Below are 24488 nucleotides of genomic sequence, written 5' to 3' on the forward strand. Positions count from 1 at the left end.
CACATGAAGAGCTTAGTAATCTAGGTATAGTATACAATATCTGACATAGTCTCCTAGGTATCAGACAGTGTTGAGCGCATGGTACAAGCCCATACAGACCGCAGCACAAGTGTGGGAGTCAGGACAGCTAGTGGGAGTGGGTCCTTTCCTTCCACCTTGTCGGTTCTTGGCCGCATATGTTCTCGCCTAGGAGCCATCTTGTTGAGCCAACTCTGCTTTACACTGAGTCATGGATGTTCACTGAACCTGGAACTCACTAATATAGCTGGACTGGCTGGCCAGTGAGCTGGAGGGATCTGTCTGTTTCTACCTCCCAAGTGTTGGAATCACAGAAATGCTGCACCATCCCAAGCTTTTCACATGGGTGCTGGGGATTTGAACCTGAGTCTTCTTGCTGTTTTATAAGCTACTGAGCCATCTTCTCAGTTCTAGATTTGATATTTAGAAGCAGATAACTGTCATTTGGAGTTGCACATTATTTAATATGTGCAACATGTATGGCTGCCAAGTCCATATTCTGAGATTATACATTACGTACATTTATATAGACATCCTGTAATTGTCACTCTTCAGATGTTTGCAGAATACGACACATTGGACGTGAGTCACCTAAGCATAGGTAAGCGTTAGAAAAATAAGTGCTATTAAATAAACGTGAGACACGCTCGCTCCATGTGTGCTTTCTCTGAATGGCCACTCTCCACCGCATATCGGAGTCTGGTCCTACAACTCATGTTCCCAACTTTAAATCGTCCTCTTACATTCAGAGCATAGGCTACTGAAGGCAAGAAAACACATTATTCCAAAACATCGATTCAACTGATGGTTTTTATGGATTACTTATTTATTTTTTGGCTGAGAAAGTAAGAAAAAAACCCATCATTCAATTCTACACTCAGGGCTGTTACATTCATTATACTTAAACACTCCAAATGCTCAGTCTTGGCTACACTGCGTGTAAACACTCTGAGAGAAAAACGTGACCTGAGAATGCTCTCCCACCTCTAATTCCAGCATTCGGGAGGCAGCGACAGGAGCATCTACTGCAAGTTCCAGGCCAGCCTAATCTCCCCCTACCTAGTAAGTTCCAGGCTGGCAAGGGTGTATAGTGAAAGTCTATGCCAAATTAAAACCAAGAGTGGAAAAAAAACAAGAGGCCAAGGCTGGTGAGAAAACAGGATGCCATTTAAGAGCTTAAAGTGCACGTGGTCTAACCTGTGCACACTTTTTTCTTGTCTTCTTCCAACACTCTCACCCTCCTGCTCTGCCATCTCCACTTTTATGTTTGTTATTTTTAATGGGACTCCTAAAATTTTAAGAAATTTTTATCTCAGGTTAGCAAATAACATACCATTAGTAACATTGTCATGAGCTACTGATAATCATTAACACTACTGTAACGACACCAACCGTGTAAAACCAAAACTTGACAAAGGGAGCGCTGTAGAATTCGTAGACTTTCCTCGTCCAGGGGAGACTCTGGGGCCCAGTTCTTAAGTCTAAGTGCACGTGTTCATCCATTTTCTCATCAGGGCCTCTTTCCAAATCATAGTCTTTCTGAAAAGTAAGCAACAATGCTTTAAGGAGAGGATAGAACGCAGTGGTAGAACTCATGTTGTTTGTATAAGATCCTGGGTTCAATTCCCTGCTCCTCTGCCACCAACAAGAATAATACAGGACCATAACTATATCCTGAACCCTCCTACCACCACCACCACCACCACCACGTTTTGATACATGGTCTCACCATATATGTCTAGCTGTCTTGGTACCCCCAGAGATCTGCCTGCCTCTGTGTCTCCAGTGCTGTGACTAAAGCCTTGCATCACTGCAGTCAGCCATAATTATCCCTTGTTGAGACAACTAACCTTAGTTATGAGCTTGACATATGGGAGAAATGGGATTATCAAGCAAAGAACTGCCTCCATAAGACTAGGCTGGCTACCAATCTATGTGGGCCAGCCCAGCCCACCGTGGGCATGGTCAGTGCCACCCCTGGGCAAGTAGGCCTTGCTGTCAATGGTTAATTCTCAGTCATACTTGCCTGCCCAACTGACTATTCATTTAAAATCCACTCTTTTCCTTTCTGTATCTTTTGCTACTGATCCTGGCTGACACCCTTATCCTTACTGCCCTTGATGGCCTTGCTGGTCCATGTTCTCCTGGATTCTAGCCTGTCTTCTTATGAAACTATGCTACACAATTAAGGCAGTGATCGTCCAACAAGCAGCTTGTCTTACCACGCTGGTCACAGACATTCACTGGTTCTCTGGTGAGTAAAAGAGAACGATGCTTTCGCACAAGGCATACGAGAGTCTCACAATCCTCTACATTTCCAGCCATGCCTGAAAACACTCCCTGCCTGTCCAGTACCCGCCACAACCACAAGTCCGCTAAATGGCCCCATGTGCCTTGCTTACTCTCTGCTTCATTACTTCCTGCCTCTGTGCCCTGTCTACACCTCATGAAGCTGTCACCAGTCCCTAGTCCTCACCCACTGGCCCTACTGAGAAGAGTCATTCATTCCTCTTGCTCCCCGGGTTTGCCACTTTGTTACCTTCATGCAGCTTAGTCCTGGGATAGTTTAGCCACAGAGGCCATGCTGCAAGAGACTAGTAGCTACACAATTTAAATGTCTCTTAGCAAAATTATTTTGGAAACTTCCGAAGAGAATTCTGACTTAGCATGGGAGTGTGTCCACGCAGTCCCAGCTACTCAGGAAGCTATGGCGAGAGGAACACTTGAGTCCAGAAACTCAAGGCCATTCTAGGAAACATAGCAAGACAGTGCAGTACACACACACACACACACACACACACACACACACACACACACACACACACACATACACGGAGGAGGTCCACCTCCGTTAATAGAACCTTACAAAGCACGTGGAACATCTGATAATATAGCTTCGGCTCCCCACGGGAACAAGAAGGAAAACTTACTACCACAAAGGCACACTAAACCTCATCTATTTCGATTGCTGCCTCCAGCTTTCTCCCACAGTTCACACTGTAAACAATGTTCCTCAACTAATCAAATACACGCACCTAATTAGTATGCTAAAAATCTTTGATAGCCTATCAAATCTCCTAGGTGAAAATTAATAATTGTGGGGGGCGGGGTGGGATGGGAGTCTAGTCAACAAAGTTTGCTTAAAATGATTCCAAAGGATAAAAAAAATCCATATTTATGACCCCAAGCTATTCATAATAGAATGTACCTTCACTAAGTTTTTGAAATTGAAGAATGCTAAGGTTTTGTGGATAGTTTCCTGATAATAAGCCCATCGTGGCAGAGGCCATATCTGACTTATGTAAATATTCATTGACTTAATCAGTGAATGTGACCACATCTAAGCCACCTGGGGGCACAAGTGCTCTAGAGGGACACCAGTCAGGAGGTTCAAGAACTTACTATATTTTTAATGTTAGGAACACACAATAACTGCCATTCTGTGAAGGAACTCCGAGTCTCCTTTGAGAACGGCTCTGAGAGGAAGGCACCCATTCTCCACAGTACCTTGAGTGTTGATGAGTCCATCATTCTACAGAGTCTGCAAGAGCCAAAAGTGGAATTGCATCCACTGGCAAGCTATGGCCTGTGTCCTGTGAGATTTGCATCTATACTTTTAAGTATATGGTGATGAACAGCTTTCTTCCTTGTTCAATTTCTACCAGCACCCTAAACTTGGCATGCACAACCAAACAGGCAGATGCTCAAATAGAGGACCACTGCACCAGGCCTTGGAATCTCTCTCTAGGGGTGGGGTCATCAAGGCATTCCTTCTCTTCGCTGGGTTTGGATCTGGGACTGGTACAAATGTAATCATGTGTCTAGCTCAGACTTTTAAGAGATTCTTTATACTCTCTACAGCCAGTAGAATGTACTCGATTTCCCAGGTCCAAGGGTTCAAGATGGAACTAGGAAGAAGGGAGGGAGGAAGAGGGGGATCACACATACACACATAGATAAACAGGAGCAATAACTAAAGCCCTTAGTGACCCAGGAGACGCAGATATTCAGGGCATCAGAATGTACAGATGCTCAATCAGTCACCAGCAACTGTCATCCACATGACACTAATCACAGTCAGTCCGCATTTAGTATTTGGTGAATAATATTTAAACAAGCATTAAATAAGTACATCATGCATGCTAAGGCACATCAGATAAGATGTTAAAGGCACATCATTCGGTGTAAGTATCAGAGAAGATGTTTATCACACCGTGGGGCAAAGGGCAGCTTGATGAGTCATGGTCGGAGTGGGAGCAGCAAGAGCATTCAGTGTCCTTGACGCTTGGCTGTGACAGTCGACTGCTCAGGAAGTGGCTCTCAGCCAGAGGAAAGCATACTCCAGAGCAAGCAAAACTGCCAAAGCCTCCAGATGTGACGGATGAGATGTGTGGGGCACAGCATGGAGGATCAACAGAAATGATTTGTTACATTTGCTTGGGGTTCATACATGTGTTACAGCATGTGTGTGGAGGTCAGAGGTCAACCTGTTTGGGTCATTTCTCTCCCTCCTCTACATGAGGGCTGGGATTGAACTGAGGTTGCCAAGCTGGGTGGCAAGCACCTTCTCACCCACTGAGCTGCCTCTCTAGCCTATCAACACAAATTCTAAATGTGTGTCTCTATAGACGAGAACCTGACGGGTGGTGTTCTGGGGGGCAGCGTTGATGGAGTCTTAAGGTGGTAAAGCAATCTGTTCTGCCATTCGCACAGCAATGCTGAAACAGCTGTCAGACACGATGACTCCCTTTCTCAAGCAGAAATGAGATACGTTGCTTACATACTCTACCTGACCAGTATATAACAAGATGGAGATGACATGGAGAAAACTAAAGGCTTGGTTGATGAATCAGCCCTAGGCTTCTAGACTAATATGTAACCCCAGGGCAATCTGTAAGTTCACTGGACTGAAACATTGGCCAGAAATTCAAAGCCATTCTGGGAAACATAGCAAGACAGCAGCACATACACACACAGAGAGGTATGTGTGTTGTATGTGTCTGGGCAGTGGGGGGGGGGCGTTAATAAATACTCTGCTAATGTTAAAAAGGCAGACATTTTGTTTACCAGATGCCTGCTATAGATAAGCTCTATGCTTGTGTATCTGTGCGCACAATTACGGAAGCTCTCTTTCCTATGGTAGTGTACTAACCGCACAAGCGCTCTCCTTGGTGCTGCTCGGGCTCTGATCACTGTAATTCCATGTGAACTGGAAATCCTGGGATTGTGGGACATGGGACATCTCTGCTTTGCTTTTAAATTCCAGTGTCAAAATCATGGGTGGTAAAAGGATACTGATGATTATCTGCAAAGGAAACAAGATATAGGATGAGCAGAGGACAAAGGACGCATGTGCCATCTTTACAACAGACATAAAAACCAGTGCGTGTAGATAGTCAGAGCCACTCCCAGATCAACTCCTGTCCTGAGTCTATGTATGTTGTAACTCTCGACAAATGTGTTGCTCAGCTCTGCACAAAGGCGGACGGAGAGGTGCTCATACACAGGTGTTTGCAAAGGCAAAAACCTAGTAACAATCTGAACGTCCAGCCATACCAGGACAGATGATATGGCTAACAGACAACCTAACAGTGCAATGCCTTGTTAGGATTGAATAGGCAAATGTAAGGGCTGGGACGCTTTCTCGGTGATTCAAAGCACTGCCTGTTCTTGTACAGGACCTGGGTTCAGTTCCCAGCATCTACATGGCAGCTTACAACAGTGTATACAACTCCAGGCTCCGAAGATCTGATGCCTAATTCGGGCCTCTGTTAGCACCAGGCATGCATGTAGTATACAAACATAAATACCTGCAAACACTCATATATGCATAAGTAAAAACAAATAAATGTATTTTAAAGACAGATAACACATTAAATATGTTTTAGAAAGGATAAAATTTAAAAATTAAATATACATACTTTAAAAGTTTTTTATTATTTTTAATGTTGTATAGGTATTTGATTGTACACTGTATGGCATGCAATATATCCAAAGTTCACAGAGGCCAGAAGATGATGTCATATTCCTTGGAGCTGAAGTTACAGACTGCCGTGTGCAACCATGTCAGTGCTGAAAGCCAAGCCTGAGTCTTCTGGAAGGGGCTACCAGTGCTCATCACCACAGTACAATCCCTCCAGGTCTACTTAAAAGTTTGAAATTACATATATGGCATTTGTTTCTTCTGAGGAAAACTGTACCTGAGTAGGCAGTTATGGGCATTCTTTGGTGATGACTACATTATTTTAATAATTTAAAGTCATTAAATAGATATCACCATATAAAATGTATTAAAATGTATATCATAAACTTAATACTATAAAAGACCCACCTCTCATATTGTACAAACCTGTTGTCTTCCAGGAAGACCTAATGGAAAGATGGCTCAAGCAATTTTCACTAGGCTACCATATTTTACACATTAACAGCCTTATGGAAAGAATTTTTTATGTTCAATGTTTATATCCTTGCAAGAGAAATAGTTTAAAGTATTTACTACATTTGTGAAGGCCAATTTGGTGACTGCTCTGTCTTTCTTCCAACTAAAGTTAGGTCTTAGCAGCTTGGAATTCACTGGCCAAATGTTAGATTAATCTGCCAGCCCACCCCCATGATTTTGTAGACCAAAGTAAAGACTTGCCAAACTTGCTCCTTCCCGCATGCTGAAATGACTTTCTAAGTATGTTTTAACCTCTGATCTGTAAAGACTTTCTAGGCTTTAGTTCTAACACAATTGTGTTTTCTGACCCAAATATGTTATTCCTCCAAGTGTAAAAAACACCACAGTCAGACGTACAGTGACAGCATTGTGTTATGTCTGCTTCTAGGGAGGCCTCCAAATCCTCTGGCCTGGAGAAGCAGTGTTCCGCCACAGACGGACTACAAATATCTACTTCTGGGGACAGATGGGAGTCTGTCATACTAAATTATTTAAATCACTTTTTCCATCCCAGTGGCTCTTCCTGGTGCTCCTACAAACTCCTCTACTTGGGACTGTTCTGACAAGGACATCCCAAACTTATTCACAAATCTGCTTCAGAAACTCAGAGACCAACATAGATAACTGGACTATTGGTGAAAAGAGTCATTAGTGGAGTTTGAGGAGTTCATGCATCAAGCTACTTCAGCCTCATAATCAACACATGTCGGAGGAAAACATTTAGAATTACCTTTCAATCCCCCCTTTCTCTCTCTCTCTCTCTCTCTCTCTCTCTCTCTCTCTCTCTCTCTCTCTCTCTCTCTCTCACACACACACACACACACACACACACACACACACGTATATAAAAGAAAAAATTCCACTAAGTTCTCAGAAACAGCATTTTTGGAAAGTAATGTGTGTAAGGGGCAGTGCTACCTCAGGTTCTCAGGCTACCTCAGGCTCTCAGCCATAGCCTTCTCATGACAAGGAATTTCCAAGCAGTTACTTCCAGATCTGGATAAGTGGAGGCAGACCCATGGCACCTCTGCTTTGTCACCTCCAGACCTGAAGTTAAAGAGGATCAAAGGAGAACTTTGGGAAATGATGGCTTTTTCTATGGTATTTTGTGAACCTATATAAGATAATTTTTGATTGGCATGTTTCGTATTTCTCTGGTCTCACTACCATGAATCAAAATACATGTAGCCTTTCCTACCTTATGTAATATTTATTTTGTTGAGTTAGTATCATATATCTAACCAAAAAAATCATATTTTTGTAATAGCTATTCTGTTTAACATATACTATGATTTTAGGAATTGTAGGAAGAAGACAATTAAAACGCAAAGTACAGTCTCACATAGACAGGTCTTAACATTTGTGTTTCCACCACTTGTATTGAGTTTCACAGATGTATGCATTTTGAGGTTGACCAGGTGGAAAGCTTTATGCATAGGTTCCATGATAAATGTTATAAATCTTAAGCACTGAACTAATGTGCTCTTGATTACATAACTGAAGAGGCTGAGAATTTAGAGATGATGAATGGTGTGAATTGTTGTTAGAGGGGACCCTTATGAACTAGCCCTGGAGTCCCTGAGGCAATGCACTGGATTAGGGGAGCAATAAAAAAATTGCTAATTCTATTTCGTGGTCTTATCTATTGATAATTATTTGCTTTATGATGCTGAGAACCAAACTCAAGTCTTTATGTATGTCACTCAAACATTCTGCAAGTAAGCTATGCACCCAACCCCTGTCAGTATTATTCTTAAAGCCTCATTCGTCTTGGAATTCTCAGATACACTGCCATTTGGCATAGCAAAGTGCTTCTTGTATTTGCTTTTTACTCTGAGCACCCTCACACAAGAGTGGTTTGGGGGTGGCAGGGCAGGTACAATCATCCAGTTTTGAAAAGTCACTCAGGCAAATTGGTTTCCAGAGATTTCTAAAGGATGAGTGAACTGCGCACCTGCAGGAAGCTGGTGTGTGCCAGAGGAACCCATCTGGAACTCAAAAGCACTGACCTTCACACTGCACCATCGATAGGAACATATGGCACGAGAACGTACCTTCAGCCAGGAGTTTTTCCTCATTTTCAGACGCCCCATCCACATGTCTGTCAGCAACATTTGGGTACAGGAATGTGACACAAAAGGCCGCAGTCCTCCAGACACGGCCAGCTTCAAGCAGGTGGAATTGCTCCAGTTCTTCAGTTCATAGGTCAACAGCTTCATGGCCATCGGCTCGTTCTGCTTAAAGGCTTTCTCCAACACATCCAGGGCGAGCTGGCCAAATTGCCTAAAGACACAGTGGTGAACACAGAACACAAAAGGTCAGTCAGAGCCCTAGAAATGTCTCCAAAGATTTACTACGGCACGTAAAAAACACCAGTTAATTGGGCTGTGTGGTCAAAAGAGAATTAAGCTGTATAATAAACAATAACTTAATCTCTGCTACAGAAGCTAAGGCACCTGCTGTGAAACAGATCTGTTCCCCATATGGAAGGAAGACAACTTGTATTTTCCTGGTAGCCCAGAATAGAATTTAGTGTTTGTGTCAGAAGCTGTTCCATGCTATGTGATATGCTACATTCACCCTGGTATGGGCAGGTCTACAGGGAAATTCTAACAGAGAAATTCTGACAAAACAAAAACAAATAAACACACACATACACAGACACACATGCACACACACATACACAGACACACATGCACACACACAGCACACACACACATACACAGACATGCACACACACACATACACAGACATGCACACACACATACACAGACATGCACACACATACACAGACATACATGCACACACACACATACACAGACATGCACACACACATACACAGACATGCACACACATACACAGACACACACACACACAGTGTCCAAGAAACATTGTGTAACTAATATTATTTTTTTCTAAAATCCTTAAATATTGAAGAAACTAGACCCATGAGCCCTCAGGAAATTTGCCAGGAGGCTTCCTTCTCTGAAAATGCGCTAGGTCTGTAAATCAAGCTACAGATTAGCTTCGATCATTCACTGAGCTTCACTGTTCACAGGTCTATAACACTTTAGTAATCAGATTAGTGGAACCATCTCTACTCTTTTTCTTTTTCACTTATTTATCTATTCATTTTGTTGTTGTTGTTGTTGCTGCTGCTGCTGCTGCTGCTGCTGCTGCTGTTGCTATTGTTAATCTCTACTTTTTTTCATTTCTACCAGTTACTTTCTGGTTCTTTACTACACTGTGTGTTTTTTCCCAGCCTGAAAGACACCTAAGGTAAGCAGCAATCTTAAAAAACACTGAAGACTTTGGGACTCTGGAGGGCACCAATGTTATCCACTTCAGTAAATTTCAAATCCCTACCCAGATCTAGCCAATGGACAGGACATTCTCCACAGTTGAGTGGAGACTGGGGACTGACTTTCACACAAATTCTGGTGCCCCATATTTGACCATGTCCCCTGGATGTGGAGGCCTGGTGGCACTCAGAGGAGGGATAGCAGGCTACCAAGAAGAGACTTGATACCCTATGAGCATATACAGGGGGAGGAGGTCCCCCTCATACACAGTCATAGGGGAGGGGAGTAAAGGGAAAATGGGAGGGAGGGAGGAATGGGAGGATACAAGGGATGGGACAACAATTGAGATGTAATATGAATAAATTAATAAAATATATTTTTAAAAAATCATTAGCCATCCTTAAGGAACTGAAAGCTAAAATCAGTTGGCTGACCTGGACAATTCAAATATAGTTATAAATAGGACTCAGCTCTCCTCAATGGAAGGTCACTTCCCTCCTGTATTCCACAGAATTCCTTCAAATCTTTATGGACCCTTTAACTACAAGAGTGCATGGCTAACGCTGGCTGATCAGGATTAAAGATACCTAGAAATCAGCATTATGTTGTATCTATGATGGTGTTTCTGAGACTTGGCATGTGAGACTAAGTGGACTGCATGAGGAAGATGCCTTTTCAAAGTAGGCACTACCTAGTCTTTCAATGGGCCGGGGGAGGATAAGTACAGAAAATAAATTGGCCTCCACCCCTGAGAGGTGAGACACCTGTCACCAGCCCTGGAAAACAGCAGTCCAGGATCCAAAGCCTGAAGATTCCACAGCTTACAGCAGAAACACCCTTCCCCAGATCACAGGCCTTGCATGGGATCCCTGGTTCCGGGGCCTCTGGACATGGGCCTAGCCATGTTTCTGGCACCCCTGGGTCTCCAGCCTCCACAGAGGTATGTCAGGAGTAATAAATTCTCCTATAAATCAATTCTCTTATAAATCTCCTCCTATAAAACTATCTATACACCCTACTGGTTCTGTTCCTCAGGGGATGTTTGAATAAAACACAATTCTCAGTAAGTCTATTTATCCTATGGTAAAAATGAGTGAGAAAAAAAATGTGTCTCCACATTCTCAAAACTGTTCAGTGTGAAGAAAGAAGACTTACTTGGAGTAATTTTTCAACTCTTCCGAAGTATCATCCACCATGTTGCTCTCCTTGGCTTCCCGGGCCATGGCTCTGTAGAGAATACTAGCAATGACCGCTTTGACCGTGGCCTCCTCGCCATGCTGCCAGAAGAACATGGCCATCTTCTGCCTCTTCATCAGCACAGCCCACACCAGCAGATCATTGTACGGATAGATGAAGCCAGCAGCCTCGGGATCCTCTGTTAGGCTGTGTCTTTCCTTGAACTTCTTCTTTGATTTATGAGAGTCTTCAGGCTTGTCCTATTACAAAGGAAAACACAATCCTGGCACTAAAGGGCACAGAAGCCAAACAAACAAAGAGCCCATATACTCACCATAGTGGAACTGTTGTTAGAATGTATCCAGTAAAACTTATATGGTGTGCCCATTGTGTAAGGCATACAAAAGCAATCAGTTGGGGATGTAGCTCTGTGACACAGAGACCAAGTGATGTGCACAAAGTCCTGGATTCAGTTCTCAGGACTATTTTTTTTCTAACTAAGCTTTATTGAACTACAATGTAGAACTGAGAAGGCCATGAGGACTGAGTTCAAACACAGACCTGACTCCATAGTGAAATCTTGCCTCAAAAATATGTAGAATATCATTAGTATAAACCAGTAAGCACAATTTGTGTTTTGATGGTAGTCTATTTGGTTGGTTGGTTTGTTTTGTTTTTGTTTTTGTTTTTTTAAGACAGGGTCTCTCTGTATATCCTTGGCTTGGCTGTCCTGGACTCACTTTGTAGACCAGGCTGCCCTTGAACTCACAGAAATCCACATGCCTCTGCCTCCCCAGTGCTGAGATTAAAGGCATGTGCCACAACACCCAGCCCAGTAGTCTATTTGGGTAAATAAGAATTTTATTTTTAAAATTCTCTACTTCTACCTTAATAAGTTGGTTTGTCATTGTTCCTTTGAAGAGTATCACTAGGGCTGCCAGCATACATTCAAATAGATCAGTCTGCTTTATTTTATTTGATGACAAGAAACATTGTGGCCCGCTCACCCTTTCCAGCTCAACCAACATGCCACTGAAGTTCCCTGTGTGCCTTTGTATGGCCTCCTGTCTCTGATTCAGTGTCCTATATAATGTTTACCACCTTGGGAAAGGTGGATCCATTTCTCAGTCAACATTTTATCTACCTCTACTTGCTCACTTTCCCAGATCAACCAAGTACTTAGCAAAATGCTTCAAAAATAATAAAGGTTTTTAAATAATTATTTGTAGTTTGAGGCATTACAACAAAAACTGTTAGAGCATTCTTCTCCTCATCCTAAAGATAAAAAGGATGTTTATTAATGGTGGCCAAGGACTGTGCCAACAGCTGTGGAAAGGAAGCATCTTATGGCTAATGGTGTATGGTTTCCATGGAAATACTTATGCAATAGCCTCCTGTCCCAGAGAAGAATGGGCTAAAGACACACACTCATTATTCTTTGTTATACTACAAAATTAGGCAAAACTAACTTCAAGAAAGACTTAGTTAGAGAAAAGAAGATACAAAAGGACCATCTCCCAAGAACTAAGAGCTACAAAGGGAGTGGTCCTCATACCAAGCAGGCTTCAGTAAGGAAGTTAAGAATGTCCTGTTACAAGCTGGAGACCTAAGTTAGGCTAGGCTCCGGGGAGGATATGAGAAGGACTCTAGAGAGATTCCTAGTAGCAGGGACCACAGAGACTGAAGAGGGCAACATCTAACTAGACAAGTCTGCTAGTAGAGGGAGGGGAATACCAACCCACCCACAAAAACTTCTACTCAAAATTCACCCTGCCTATAAGATGTGAAGGGATAAAGATAGAGCAGATAGACCAGAGATTGAGGGACTGTCCAACCAATGTCTGGTCCAACCAATGTCTAGCCGAACCCAAGACCCACACCCCCATGGGAGAGAACCAACCCCTGATACTATTAATGATACTCAGCTATGCTTGAAGACAGGAGCCTAGCGAAGTTGTCCTCTTAGAGGCTCCTCCCAGCAACACCTTGAAAGAGGTATTAAAACTTACAGCCAAACATTGGGCAATATGTAGGGAGTCTTGTAGAAAAGTGGGGAGAAGGAGAAAAGGATCTGGAGGTAAAAGGAGCTTCACAAGAAGCCCAAAAGAACCAACTAACCAGGGCCCAGAGGGACTTGCTGGGACTGAAGCACCAACCAAGGACCTTGCATGGACTGGACCTGGTTCCCCTACAAAGATGTAGCCAATGGGCATCTCATATTTCATGTGGGTCCTCTAGTAAGGGCGGTGGGAGCTGCCTCTGACATGGACTCTCTTGACAGCCTTTTTATCACATTCCTCTGATGAGACTGCCTTGCCAGGCCACAAGGGAAGAGGACAAGCTCAGCCCTGATACAACTTGATGAGATGGGGTAGATGGGAAGGGGGCTCCCCTTTTCTGAGGAATAGGGGAGGGGGAGGGGAAAGAGGGAAGAAGTGTAGGACTGGGAGTTGAGAAAGGATGTGGCTATGACCTGGGTATAAAGTGAATAAATAAATAAGTTATTTTTTTTTTTAAAGAGTGTCATGTTAGGCTAATGGTTATGAGTATTTAATACCATGGCATCCATAGCCTGACTGAGTCACCAACTTCACAGGGCAGAGGTGAAAACAAGGAAGAGAACCTGAGAGACAAGCCCAGACAATCACTGGGTTGTCAATGCTCCGCGTGGCTGAAGAACAGCTGTGTCAGCAGTGACACTTGGGAATTATACCATCTGTTTATGACGCTGGGGATTGACTCTTCATTGGCATCTCCCTTTCTCCAGCATGAATGAAGAGGCCACCTCAGTCTGCAAAACCAGCTTCATCTTCAACTGTACAAACAAAGGCCTCTTACCTTGGATTTGTAGGGCTGGGCAGTCCTGAAGAACTGGGAATGCAGTGTGCTTTCCGAAGATTCCTTTCTATTTCCCACGGAATGTCTCTGATGAAAAGGATGCTGGGAAAGGCTCTGGGCAAAGCTGCTCACACTCTGGCATGTGTTGTTATTTTGTTTTATCAAGAAAACAAAAGAAAGAGGTTTTTTTTTAAATTATAGTAGTGATTTTCTTTCCAGACAATGATGAAAACTGTATTTGTGTCCTCTCAAATAACACTCTGTCTCTTCTTCTAACGAACACTTCTGTTTCCTGACATCTTAGAAAATATATTCTTTTGTTCCCTGTTACGCACCCAAATTCCTCTCCTACATGGAAATTCCATTAGAATCAATAGATGTTGTAGCCTCAGACCTAGTTCAAAACAGGCAATAAAATTTTATAGTTTTTGATAAGGAAAACTTTCCATTCCCAAAGAACTCTAAGGTTAAAGTGAAGTTAGAAGGTTCTAGAGTTTTTCCAGGTGATATATAAAGTCTCTACTTCATGACCATCAAGTGATGTGTCAGCAGGAAGAAACAAATATATAGACATTGACATTAAGAGCATTGGATACAAGCCCCAGGTTTTGAAAAACTCTACCCTCCTTCAGTTTCTGTTCTATGGATGAAAAATGAACATAGAAAGAATAAAGTCAAGGCTTTTCAGTGACAAAATCCATGTTATTTTTGTCATTATTGTAATATCAACATGGCAATAATTACAAGGAATATTGTTACTTAATCACGTAAAGCTTTCTCTGTAGCAAGGCTGTGGATGGGTTTGGTATGATCACAACTTCATGGACCAGACATTAATATGTCCATTTGCTAGACCAGAGAGTGGGAACACAGACAGGTTGTGTTTCATATACCAAGTAAGAAGACTGCTAGGATTCGATGTCAGACCTCTCTAAATCCACACTATGTAGATGTTAGCACTACAGTCTGGTCACAGTGTACACTGAAATATCATCACCTACACTCAGGAAAAAGAAACTAGGGAGATGATCCATGTCATACTGATGGACCATTACCAGGAAGAACAGGAACGGAGCCTCAAATAAGCAGCAAAATAGTCACGTCAAGGTCACATGATGATCTTCTCCACACTGTCACACAGTAGTGTCACTCTTCAAAGGCAGTGGCCAATGCTGGGTGTCTTTTGTCCTCAGAAATCTTAGCAGAAGTTATTTCCTAGCTGAACTGTGGATTTCCATGTATTTTGCATGTTGGGGCAGGGGCTGTTCATTTCCTAAACTTAAATTGGGCTATCTCTTCCTTCGATTCTTTATAAAGGTCCTGAATAGCTGGATATCCCGGGTTCTTTATGAAACCTCCTCCCAAGAAATTTTCTAGTCTCATCCTTGCCCAGCGGTGCTGTAGAGCCCTGCCATGAGATCTGAGTGTTGTGTCCTTCTCTGTGCCCACTCTGCTCTCCACATCCGTGTCTAGTGCTCCTTTTCTGGCGTCTATATCTCTAAAAAGATCTAGACTCCTCAGCTATGGTTCAATGATGGCGACTCTCCCTTTATAATCTTAGTCCCCCAAAACTATGACAGAAAATATACTCATCTGTAAAGCTGGTTCTTGTTTAAGCTCACTCTGCTTACATCTTCTACTATAATCCTTACATGCTTAGCCCGATAGTCTCCAGACTATAGACCGTTACTGGTTTATAGAAGTAAATCTATTAAGTATTTGACCTTTGACCTCTTTGTTTTCAAGTGGAAGAAAAGACAGAGCAGCTGTTCTTTAACCAGATTCCATCACACCACCTACCTCTTCAATGTCAATACAGCATGTATAACATCCCACTTTGTATTGTGGGTGATTTACTTATCAATCTGTTTCTTCTTCTAAGAAGTTTCTTACCCATCTCATGCCAGCATGCAAAACTTTAACACAGCACTCTATAGACAGCAGGTGATACGCGCCCTCAGATGGAAGGCTCATTGCCCCTGGGACTCCTTTGGCCATTTTTCTAAAGCCACAGGTCACCCATCCCCTTCCCTTCACTGGAGTACCTTGTAACGATGTTACCTTGTGTTTTCTGTAGAGGTTGTTGTAGAGAACCCTGAAGCTTTTCCTTGTATAGCTGCTTCTATATGCTCCACCAATGAGGTACTCTATGACCAGCCCAACGTCAATGAGTGTTATTCTGTAGCTGGAGAGAAGAGTATGCTGCGAGGAAGAGCAAGGAGTCACAGCTTTAGGTTTTCTTCTGTCTCTTTTGCCACGCTCTCAGAGGACAACACGTTTAACTTACCCATCCCTTCCTCCTCAGCATATCACGATAAAGTTGTAGGAGATCGTTTAGGCAAGTCACTTTGCTAGAGCTTAAATCAATGGAGTTTACATTTATATCAGCATAGGCAAGTTGGCGTACTGGGAGTTTGCCAAGTAAATACGTTCCCGTCATCTAACTCTCCAACTAAGTCAATGGAAGCAGAAGGCTCATACTCTATCCAATGAGATACTAAGCTTCAAAAAATAGGGAACTTTTAAAATGTGACAAATGAAAGACACTTGAAATTGTCAAGTTGCAAATTATTCAACATTCGGTGAGAACATTCTGAGCAAAACACAAGCCAGGATATTAAACCACCCTAACTCCCTACAATGGAGCTTAGATGTACAAAAGTATTGTTTTGTAAGCTGCCACTGATACTCAAAAAATGATAAAAACAAACAAACAAATAAACAAACAAAAAAACACTAGAAATCACCACAATAGGCATCACCAAAAGGCCTGTGCTGCTGATGTTCTATTGGCTATGTGATGGATAGATTTCACTGAGGTGCTGGTCCATTGCTTATTTCTTTGTTTATTTTGGTTGTTTCTTTTGATATGGGGTCTAATACGTAGCCCAGGCTGCCCGTAAAACCTGGATCCTCATTGCTCAGCCACTTGAGTGTTAGAATTATAAGCATGAGCCACAAAATCTGGCCTGTTTGCTTGTTGTTTGTTTGTCTTTTTGTTTGTCTGTTTGTGTGGTGGTGACAACTGAACTTCAGGTCCTCTATAAGCATTGTGTCACTGAGCTACATCCTTTGATCCATGTTTGTCATAGCTAATGGTACTTATTTGGTGGTCCAGACTTTAAAAAGCAGAAACAAAGTGGGGAAACCTAGAAGACTAAAAGTTGGTGATTAAAGCATCTATAATACTACATAAAAAAAAGAGTAAGTAATTCACAATAAAATCCAGACTTACATTTCATAAACTTCCACTCCACTATCTCAAAGCTAAGGCACTATATACAAAGAGCATTTTCAACTTTCATAGTGAGGTTACCTGCTTTACATCTTGGACAAGATGACGCAAAAACATATTAGTTGGTCCTTGTTTCTGTGATTAAAAAAAAAGAAAATGAATGATTTCCTTTAATGGTCATGGCTGGAGGCACCTTATTTCAGAACATAGGTAACCAAGAATATAAAAAAAAAAACTTTTTCAACATCTTTGGTAATGATTCTAAACAAATCCCAAAGAGAGAGTTTCCCAAGAGAAGCTATGATTATTTATAATTAGTTTTCAAGGCATGTGTATGGATAAAGGCAGTAAGGATGTTAGTTTTATGTAGTAGGAATCACAAATTATAAGCATTTTTGACTACCCCTTATCATATACAAATTCTATTAAATAATCCCATCTCTGCGCACAAACGCATTCTGTAAATGGGTATTTTGCTGAGTCCTTCCTTATGCTGTTCATCTTTCTAAGGATTCAAGGAAGTGCTCACAATAGCAGTGAGGAGTAACTCATATCCTAAAAGGTAAGCAGCAGTGTGAAGATGTGTGCACTAAGAAAAAGCTGCAAGTACTGCAAATTCTAAAAGACATCGTTGTTAACTAACAGGAGAAATGAAGAGGACAGAATTACAATAACCTTTGAAGAGAGGACACTGTGAAAGGAACAGGAAGGGCAATCTAGGGAGGTGCCTGGCATGAGCAGTGGCCATTTTCACAATGGACAAGCCAGATCAGTTTCAACAGAGTTTTAGACAGGGAAGTTTTAAGAACATCTTTTATTTTTACATTTGGTGAGTGTGTGTGTGTGTGTGTGTATGTGTGTGTGTGTGTGTGTGTGTGTTTGTGTGTGTCTGTGTCTGTGTGTGTGTGTGTCTGCGTGTTTAGATAAGCATGCACACATGGAGGTCAAAGAACAACTTGCTAAAGTCAGTTTTCTCCTTCCACTGCTCAAGTCTCAAGGGTGGAACTTCATTGTCAGCCTTGGCCACAAACGCCTTTACACTGTGAGCCATTTCACTGGCCCAAGAACATCACAGTAATGTTAGGTTTATGTCAAGACACTCCAAGAAACTGAATAAAAAGCAAGTGGTTCTTATCCATACTGTCTCTGTCTTAAGATAAAATGGAATTGCAGGCAAATATGCGGAACTAGAAAACATCATTCTGAGTGAGATAACCCAGACCCAGAAAGATACACAGGTATGTACTCAGAAGCAGATATGAACCATAAAGTAAAGGATAACCGTGCTACAATCCACAGACCCAAAGAAGCCAAGGAGGGCCCAAGGGAAGATGCTGGATTCTCACTCAGAAGAGGAAAAAAATAGACATCTGAAGTAGATAAAGAGGGAACTGGGAGGGAGAGGGGGTGGGGAGGATAAAAAGGGTAGGCATCAGGTATGGGGAGAGTCGAGAGTGTGGGAAGCAGGGAGAACCAGGAGAGAGAACGGAAATTGGTTGGAGGCATCTCTGGGACAGCAGAGGCTCCCAGGAGTATACAGGGCGAGGGGTTACACTAGCTGAGACCTACAGAGTAAACTAACCTGGGCCCATGAGGGGCTCACAGAGACTGAACCACCAACCAAAGAGCATGCATGGGTTGGACCTAGATTCACCACACATATGCAGCAGGTGTGCAGCTTGGTCATCATGTGAGTACTGTGACAATGGGAGTGGGGCTGTCTCTGACTCTGTTGCCTGCCACTGGATCCCTTTCCTCTGGCTGGGCTGCATTGTCTGGCCTCAGTGGGAAAGGATGTGCTTAGTCCTGCTGCAATTTGAGGGCCTCCCCTTCTCTGAGAAGAGAGCAGGGAACTGGGTGGGAGGGTTGAGGGTGAAACTGGGAGGAGAGGAAGGAGGAGGCTGGAACCAGGCTGTAAAGTAATTAAATAAATAAACAAATTAAAAAAGGAAAATGCAATGACTCACATGGACACAGAGAGAGAGAGAGAGAGAGAGAGAGAGAGAGAGAGAGAGAGAGAGAGAGAATTGATTGTGACTTAAGTTGGAAAGTAAGTCTGGATTTCTGAAAACTATGTTGGTACATGAGCATTTGAGGAGACAGGCAAACCCTAAGCTAACTACAAATGAATCCTGAACAAGTTGACAGGAAGTGTTGCATACTCACTGTGTTGTAGAGATCTTCCAGGCGGGGGATGGTGAGGAAACGGTGGAGGTTCACTCCATTTTCTATCAAGAGTTTCACAAAATCCACCCGATCCATCACTAAGGCATCTAGCATTGCTTGTTCTAGAGCACCAGGCTTTGGGAGGTACAAATAAGGAAGTGGTATGAAGACAATTAGCATTAAAAAATTAAGAAAAATACTGCATAGATGTCATCATTATAAAATATAATATCCCTTAAAAATGTTCAGGGCCTAACTGAAAACATAGTCAAGAATGTTTCATGGTTTTGTGTGACAAAAACCAAACACTGTAACATTCTCAAAGTTCCCTGAAACTGACAGTGAGTCATAAAGGTAATTCAAATGAAAATCAAGGGTTTTCTGGGTTTATATTTAGTCTGAAAATGAAAGTAAATGTTGACTAATTCATTTGACTGGTGATTTTTTTTTTTTAAGTTTTGGTTTCAATTTTGTTGTTTGTTTATTTGTTTGTTTGTTTTGGTGCCATCAATCTTCCATTTAAACTTTACCTAGACTGGGGGTACAAATGGCATATTAAAAATATTCATCTAATTTTCCCCTATCAAAAATTCCACTCAAACTGTAGCAGAGGGATTTATTTAAACAAATCAGTTCACAAGTACTGCATGGGAGGCTGAGGCCATGAGAAAAGCGGGTGTGGAACGTGCAAAGCAGTGGTTGGCTCAATAGTCCCCCCAAACCAAGCAATCCACGTGAGCAGCACCAGGACACACACAGAGCTATGCTATATAGCAACCATACTACAGTGAAGTCCATGTACACATGCTTGGTCCAATGTGGGGACTTGGAAGTCATTGTCCCCACCTGACCCTTTACCACATGCAGTAAGGTTTGCACCTCACAGTCGGTATAGACATTTCTTTTCTGGCATTATCACCAATGGAAGAGAAGACAAGAATGTGCTGATACTGAGGGGAATCCTTCAGCAAACAATATCCCATGATCCTTTGATGAAGTGAAAACTACACTCACAGGGCACAAAATATTTCCCTGCCTGTCCTCCACCCTTGATTGAGATGTTCAACACAAATGGATCAAAAATCTAGGAGGAGCCAAATAATTCAGGCGGAAAGGCTCCAAACAACTATTATTGACAGTTTCAGACAGATAAAAATCAGATCTATTTCAGGTGCCACTCAACACAGAAAATCCACTCAGCCCTTAGGGATCAGTGGGCTAACCCTACACTACCAGAAAAACAAGGCTTCCCTGAGGCTGAAAAGTTGAGAAAACCCACAAAGTACAAACACAAGAAAAGCAAGAGATTAAATGAGCAGCAACTGACTAAATACCCAGAAAACAGGAATCCAGAAAAAGTAGAGAAAACAAAGGGAATAGAATGGACCTAGGACTGCAGGTTTGAAATGATGTGCATAATGAATCTATAGACCTGTGTAAATGAGAAAGGCCCCAGAGGTTCATATAGCCACACCCTGTTTCCGACTTTAGTCCTCTATCAGACAACTGTAGGCTCTCAAGCAGAGCCAGTAATTTTAGCTAAAGTGACTACAAAGTACCCTGGACAACAGTCATCACAGCCCACACATCAGCAGTGTGACCTGAGGCTGACTGGCATTCACTCTGATGGGATACTGACCTCTAAGGTGAACCCCAAGTCTTTCCGAGGACAACTTGGGAAATAAGTTTTTTTTTGGCAGTAATTACCCCTTTTATCTTTGCTTGCCATTTGTTTGGTCACTTCAGACCTCTCTGGTTTTTTATCTTGGTTTAGTCACAAGGGCTTCCAGTAGACAGTTTAGCCTTATGATCTAACCTGGCACTTTACAACAAAGCCGATGACAGAGGTGAAGGGCTCAGAATGCACTTGCTTTTAGTCTCCTTGTGATAGTCTCTACATGTTCCACCATAAATACTACATTTTAATGTAAAACAAAGCACTAAGAAAAGATTTAAGTTCTAAAAATTAAAACCCAAAACACACTCATTAAGAAATAAATTTTAAAAACTTCTCCATTGTGTTGATCTTTTAACTTCCAATTTAAATTTCCTTAACGCCTGGAAATTTTTGTTTTCAGGAAGACAAACCAAGGAAGAGACATGCGTTTGCTTCCCTGGGTGCTTGGCTATCAGAATGACACCTATGTCTCCTCCAATTCTCTCTTCATCCCGCCCTAATACACCAATACACAAAACACTTTTTTCAAATAACCTCATTTTCATTATACCTTCCAATGTTGTCCATAAATTAGGATGTGTTTCTTGGCAATGTCCATTCTGTCCCAAGCCATTGCCAGATTTAATTGTTCTGATATTGATAAGCTTGTACCTAGAGGGAAAGAAAGGAATAATCATATATTCTATTCAATACAATGTGGGTGAGAAGCACAGAAGCCTCTAGAACATGAGGACAGGAAGTGAGGCAGAACTGCAGGTCTGCTGGGTCACTCACCCTTCAGCAAAGCTGTGAGGATTGCCAGGTCAAGGTCTTGGTGCTCCTCGGAATCAGCATCAAATATGGTAATCTATGATGGGTGAAAGTCAGAAAGCCACACAGTTTAGAAACTACCTTAGAACTGGCTTCAAATGGTACCCAGAAGATCAACATTCAAACCACCAAAGAACATTGTCCTTATTTTGTCGTTTCAAAACATCATGGTTTTATTTCATTTATACAAGAAAAACAGAGAGTTAGCGCACCTGGTGAAAAGACAAACTTTTAAAAACCCATGTGTAGTGGTGCTTACTACTCACTGCCCTAGGGAAGGAGACTCTGGGCTAACTCCCAATACAAACCAACTCATCCACCTTCAGAATGAGAATGAGAAACTAAGACCTTTGCTTCATAGTAGTAAATGACTCCTCAAATGCTCCCCCATAAACTCAGTATGATGATGACCATAGACCGCGTGGATGATAGATGATGACCGTGGACCCCATGGATGGTAGATGATGACCATGGACCCCGTGGATGATAGAAGATGACCATGGACCCCATAGATGCTACATGATGACCATGGACCCCGTGGATGATAGATGATGACCATGGACCCCGTGGATGGTAGAAGATGACCATGGACCCCATAGATGGTACAATGAGCTGCAGCCCTTGCAGTGTCAAAGTGCCCAGGACATCCTTGTGTGTGAATGACTTTTAAAATAAATCAGCATATAATGTCATATACCACCATGACAATGAATGATGTTTTTGTGGTTCTTGTTTCCTCCCTGTCTCCCCACCCCCATGCTCTCTTGCACCCAACTTCTCCCCTTCTCACCAATTCTTTCTTCTTTATGTCCCACGCACACACACCTCTACACTTCATTATGTAGCATTGTCCCTTTTTGGTCTCCTTTCTATGGTTGTGAGCCTAGCCTTTAACAGCTGAGCCATCTCTCTAGTCCTTGGTCTCCTTTCTAAATGTTTAGACTCTACCCACATTTATACATGCACACAAACACACAATACACACACACACACACACACACACACACACACACACACGCACACACTCTTTCCAGATGAAAGTATATTTCATGTAATACAGGAAGCTACTTTAACAGAAGAGTCAGGGATGACAAATTCTAGTCCACATTGGGGACATATCTTAAAGCCACTGAATCTAAGTTATATATACACAAAATGAGAAAGAATCTAAAAAAATAAGTAAATAAAACTCACTAACGGTCTCAACATGCTACTGTGTACATAAACAAAATGAACTTTCAGCCACCAAATTCCACGGAGCTCAGTGGCTGTGGTGTGAGTGCCCCAGTTTCCTTCCTTCGCCTCTCTTGATCTTTCTGCTCACTGCTCGGTAATTATATTACATAATGACAGAAAGAAGCAAGCACTGTAGCAAGCTCATTCATGTGACCTTTTCTTCTAATTATGCAAAGCACGGCAGGGTGTCACCTCTGAGTTCAGATCTGCCATTTCTTAACTGAATGACTGGCCAAATCACTTAAATTGTTTACATTCAACTCCATAATTTCAAAAGTGGAATTGAGCAACGATTGCCATCTTGAACTCATTCCTGGGACTATTTCAGATGAAAGAGCAAATTTAAAAACATGTGACTACTTATAAACAGGGTTGTGGTCACTGAAGATGCCAAAGGGCTTTTTGTGTGCATTCTTGCCAGGCTTAACTTTGCTCCATTGGTTTTGTAAGGTTAGAAGCTTTAGCACCAACACAACTTTTTTAATGATTTCGCTAAGACTCCCATTTCTGGAGAGATAATACAAATGGTAACATATCTGCATATTTACTCTAATTTTCTGTTTCATGTCATCCTAGTAGTCATCAATTAAAAAAGAATTGGAAATAGTTCCCTAAAATGCAAAGCAGTTTCCCTGAATCCATATTATAGTCACGCTCTTTCTTGGCTTTCTGCTTTGCTCGAGATGGGGTCTCACTATGTAGCTCTGGCTAGCCTAGAGCTCACCATGTAAACCAGGCTGGCCTCAAACTCACAAAGACCAACCGCCTCTGCCTCTTGCCTCTCTGTGTCTGCATCTGCCTCTGACTCTCGGCCTATGCCTCCGTCTGTATGCTGGGATTACAGGCGTGCACCATCGTGCCCAGCTTGAACTACATTTTCGATTGCACACCTTATTCTCAATTTTGCCCTTGTCCAGTGCATACACGGAGGCCTCCTGCAGGTCTCGCTTGGGATGCTGGGACGTGGTTGTCTAGCACAGCAGGTGAATTCACTAGACACCTGGAGCTGCTAGCGGCTCTTTCAACCCTTACAGGTGTTTATGTTTGGTAACTCTTCTGTAAATCTACATGCTTTGTCCCAGATAGAATCTGATATTTAAAGCACAAAGAATAAGAATGAAGGTGGGGCAGTAGGAATCCAAGTTTACACACTCAACGGTCAAATTTTTCAAAATAATATCCATCAAAGTTCAAAATAAGTATTCCATGTAATACTTATTTTTTTAAATGTAAAAACAGTTGACTTCTGAAAGGTGGCCTTTTTTAAAGTCATCAGCTCATAATACTTACAGAGTCTTTGTGTGCCATGCACTCCATTAGAATCTCAAAAAGGTGCTTAGACTGTCTAATGCTAAAGTTGAACATGTTCTGAATCAAACAGAAGATCTCTTCTTTCACCTGAGGGCGCAGAATCCTGGCAGAGAAAATAAATGGGCATAACTTGATGCAACCCACAGGAGAGACCAAGCCAGTAGCACCAGTGCAAGAAACCCCACCTGGGTACCCAACCCAGAAGGCTGTCCTCAAGACTGCGCATGCGCAAGAAGCAAGTGCATGGCGGGAGAAGAGGGCTGCAGAGAAGGACGAACT

At 42.3% G+C, this 24488-nt stretch overlaps 1 protein-coding gene across 7 annotated transcripts in view; it reads right to left on the minus strand.

Moving 5' to 3' along the window:
* TRPM6 (transient receptor potential cation channel subfamily M member 6) overlaps positions 1-24488 on the minus strand; it is a 132121-nt gene that overhangs the window by 62441 nt on the left and 45192 nt on the right. For all 7 annotated transcript variants that reach the window (XM_084773777.1, XM_084773778.1, XM_084773776.1 and 4 more), the window contains 11 exons: positions 24189-24312; positions 21627-21699; positions 21403-21503; positions 19175-19309; positions 17090-17143; positions 15835-15975; positions 13774-13908; positions 10915-11195; positions 8512-8740; positions 5171-5323; positions 1411-1557 (listed from right to left, as the gene is read on the minus strand). In XM_084773777.1, the coding sequence (XP_084629903.1) occupies positions 1411-1557; positions 5171-5323; positions 8512-8740; positions 10915-11195; positions 13774-13908; positions 15835-15975; positions 17090-17143; positions 19175-19309; positions 21403-21503; positions 21627-21699; positions 24189-24312 (1573 nt within the window). The remainder of the gene's footprint in view (positions 1-1410; positions 1558-5170; positions 5324-8511; positions 8741-10914; positions 11196-13773; positions 13909-15834; positions 15976-17089; positions 17144-19174; positions 19310-21402; positions 21504-21626; positions 21700-24188; positions 24313-24488) is intronic.

This window comes from Acomys minous (assembly GCF_964271855.1).
Source record: "Acomys minous genome assembly, chromosome: 2".
Classification (NCBI taxonomy): Eukaryota; Metazoa; Chordata; class Mammalia; order Rodentia; family Muridae; genus Acomys; species Acomys minous.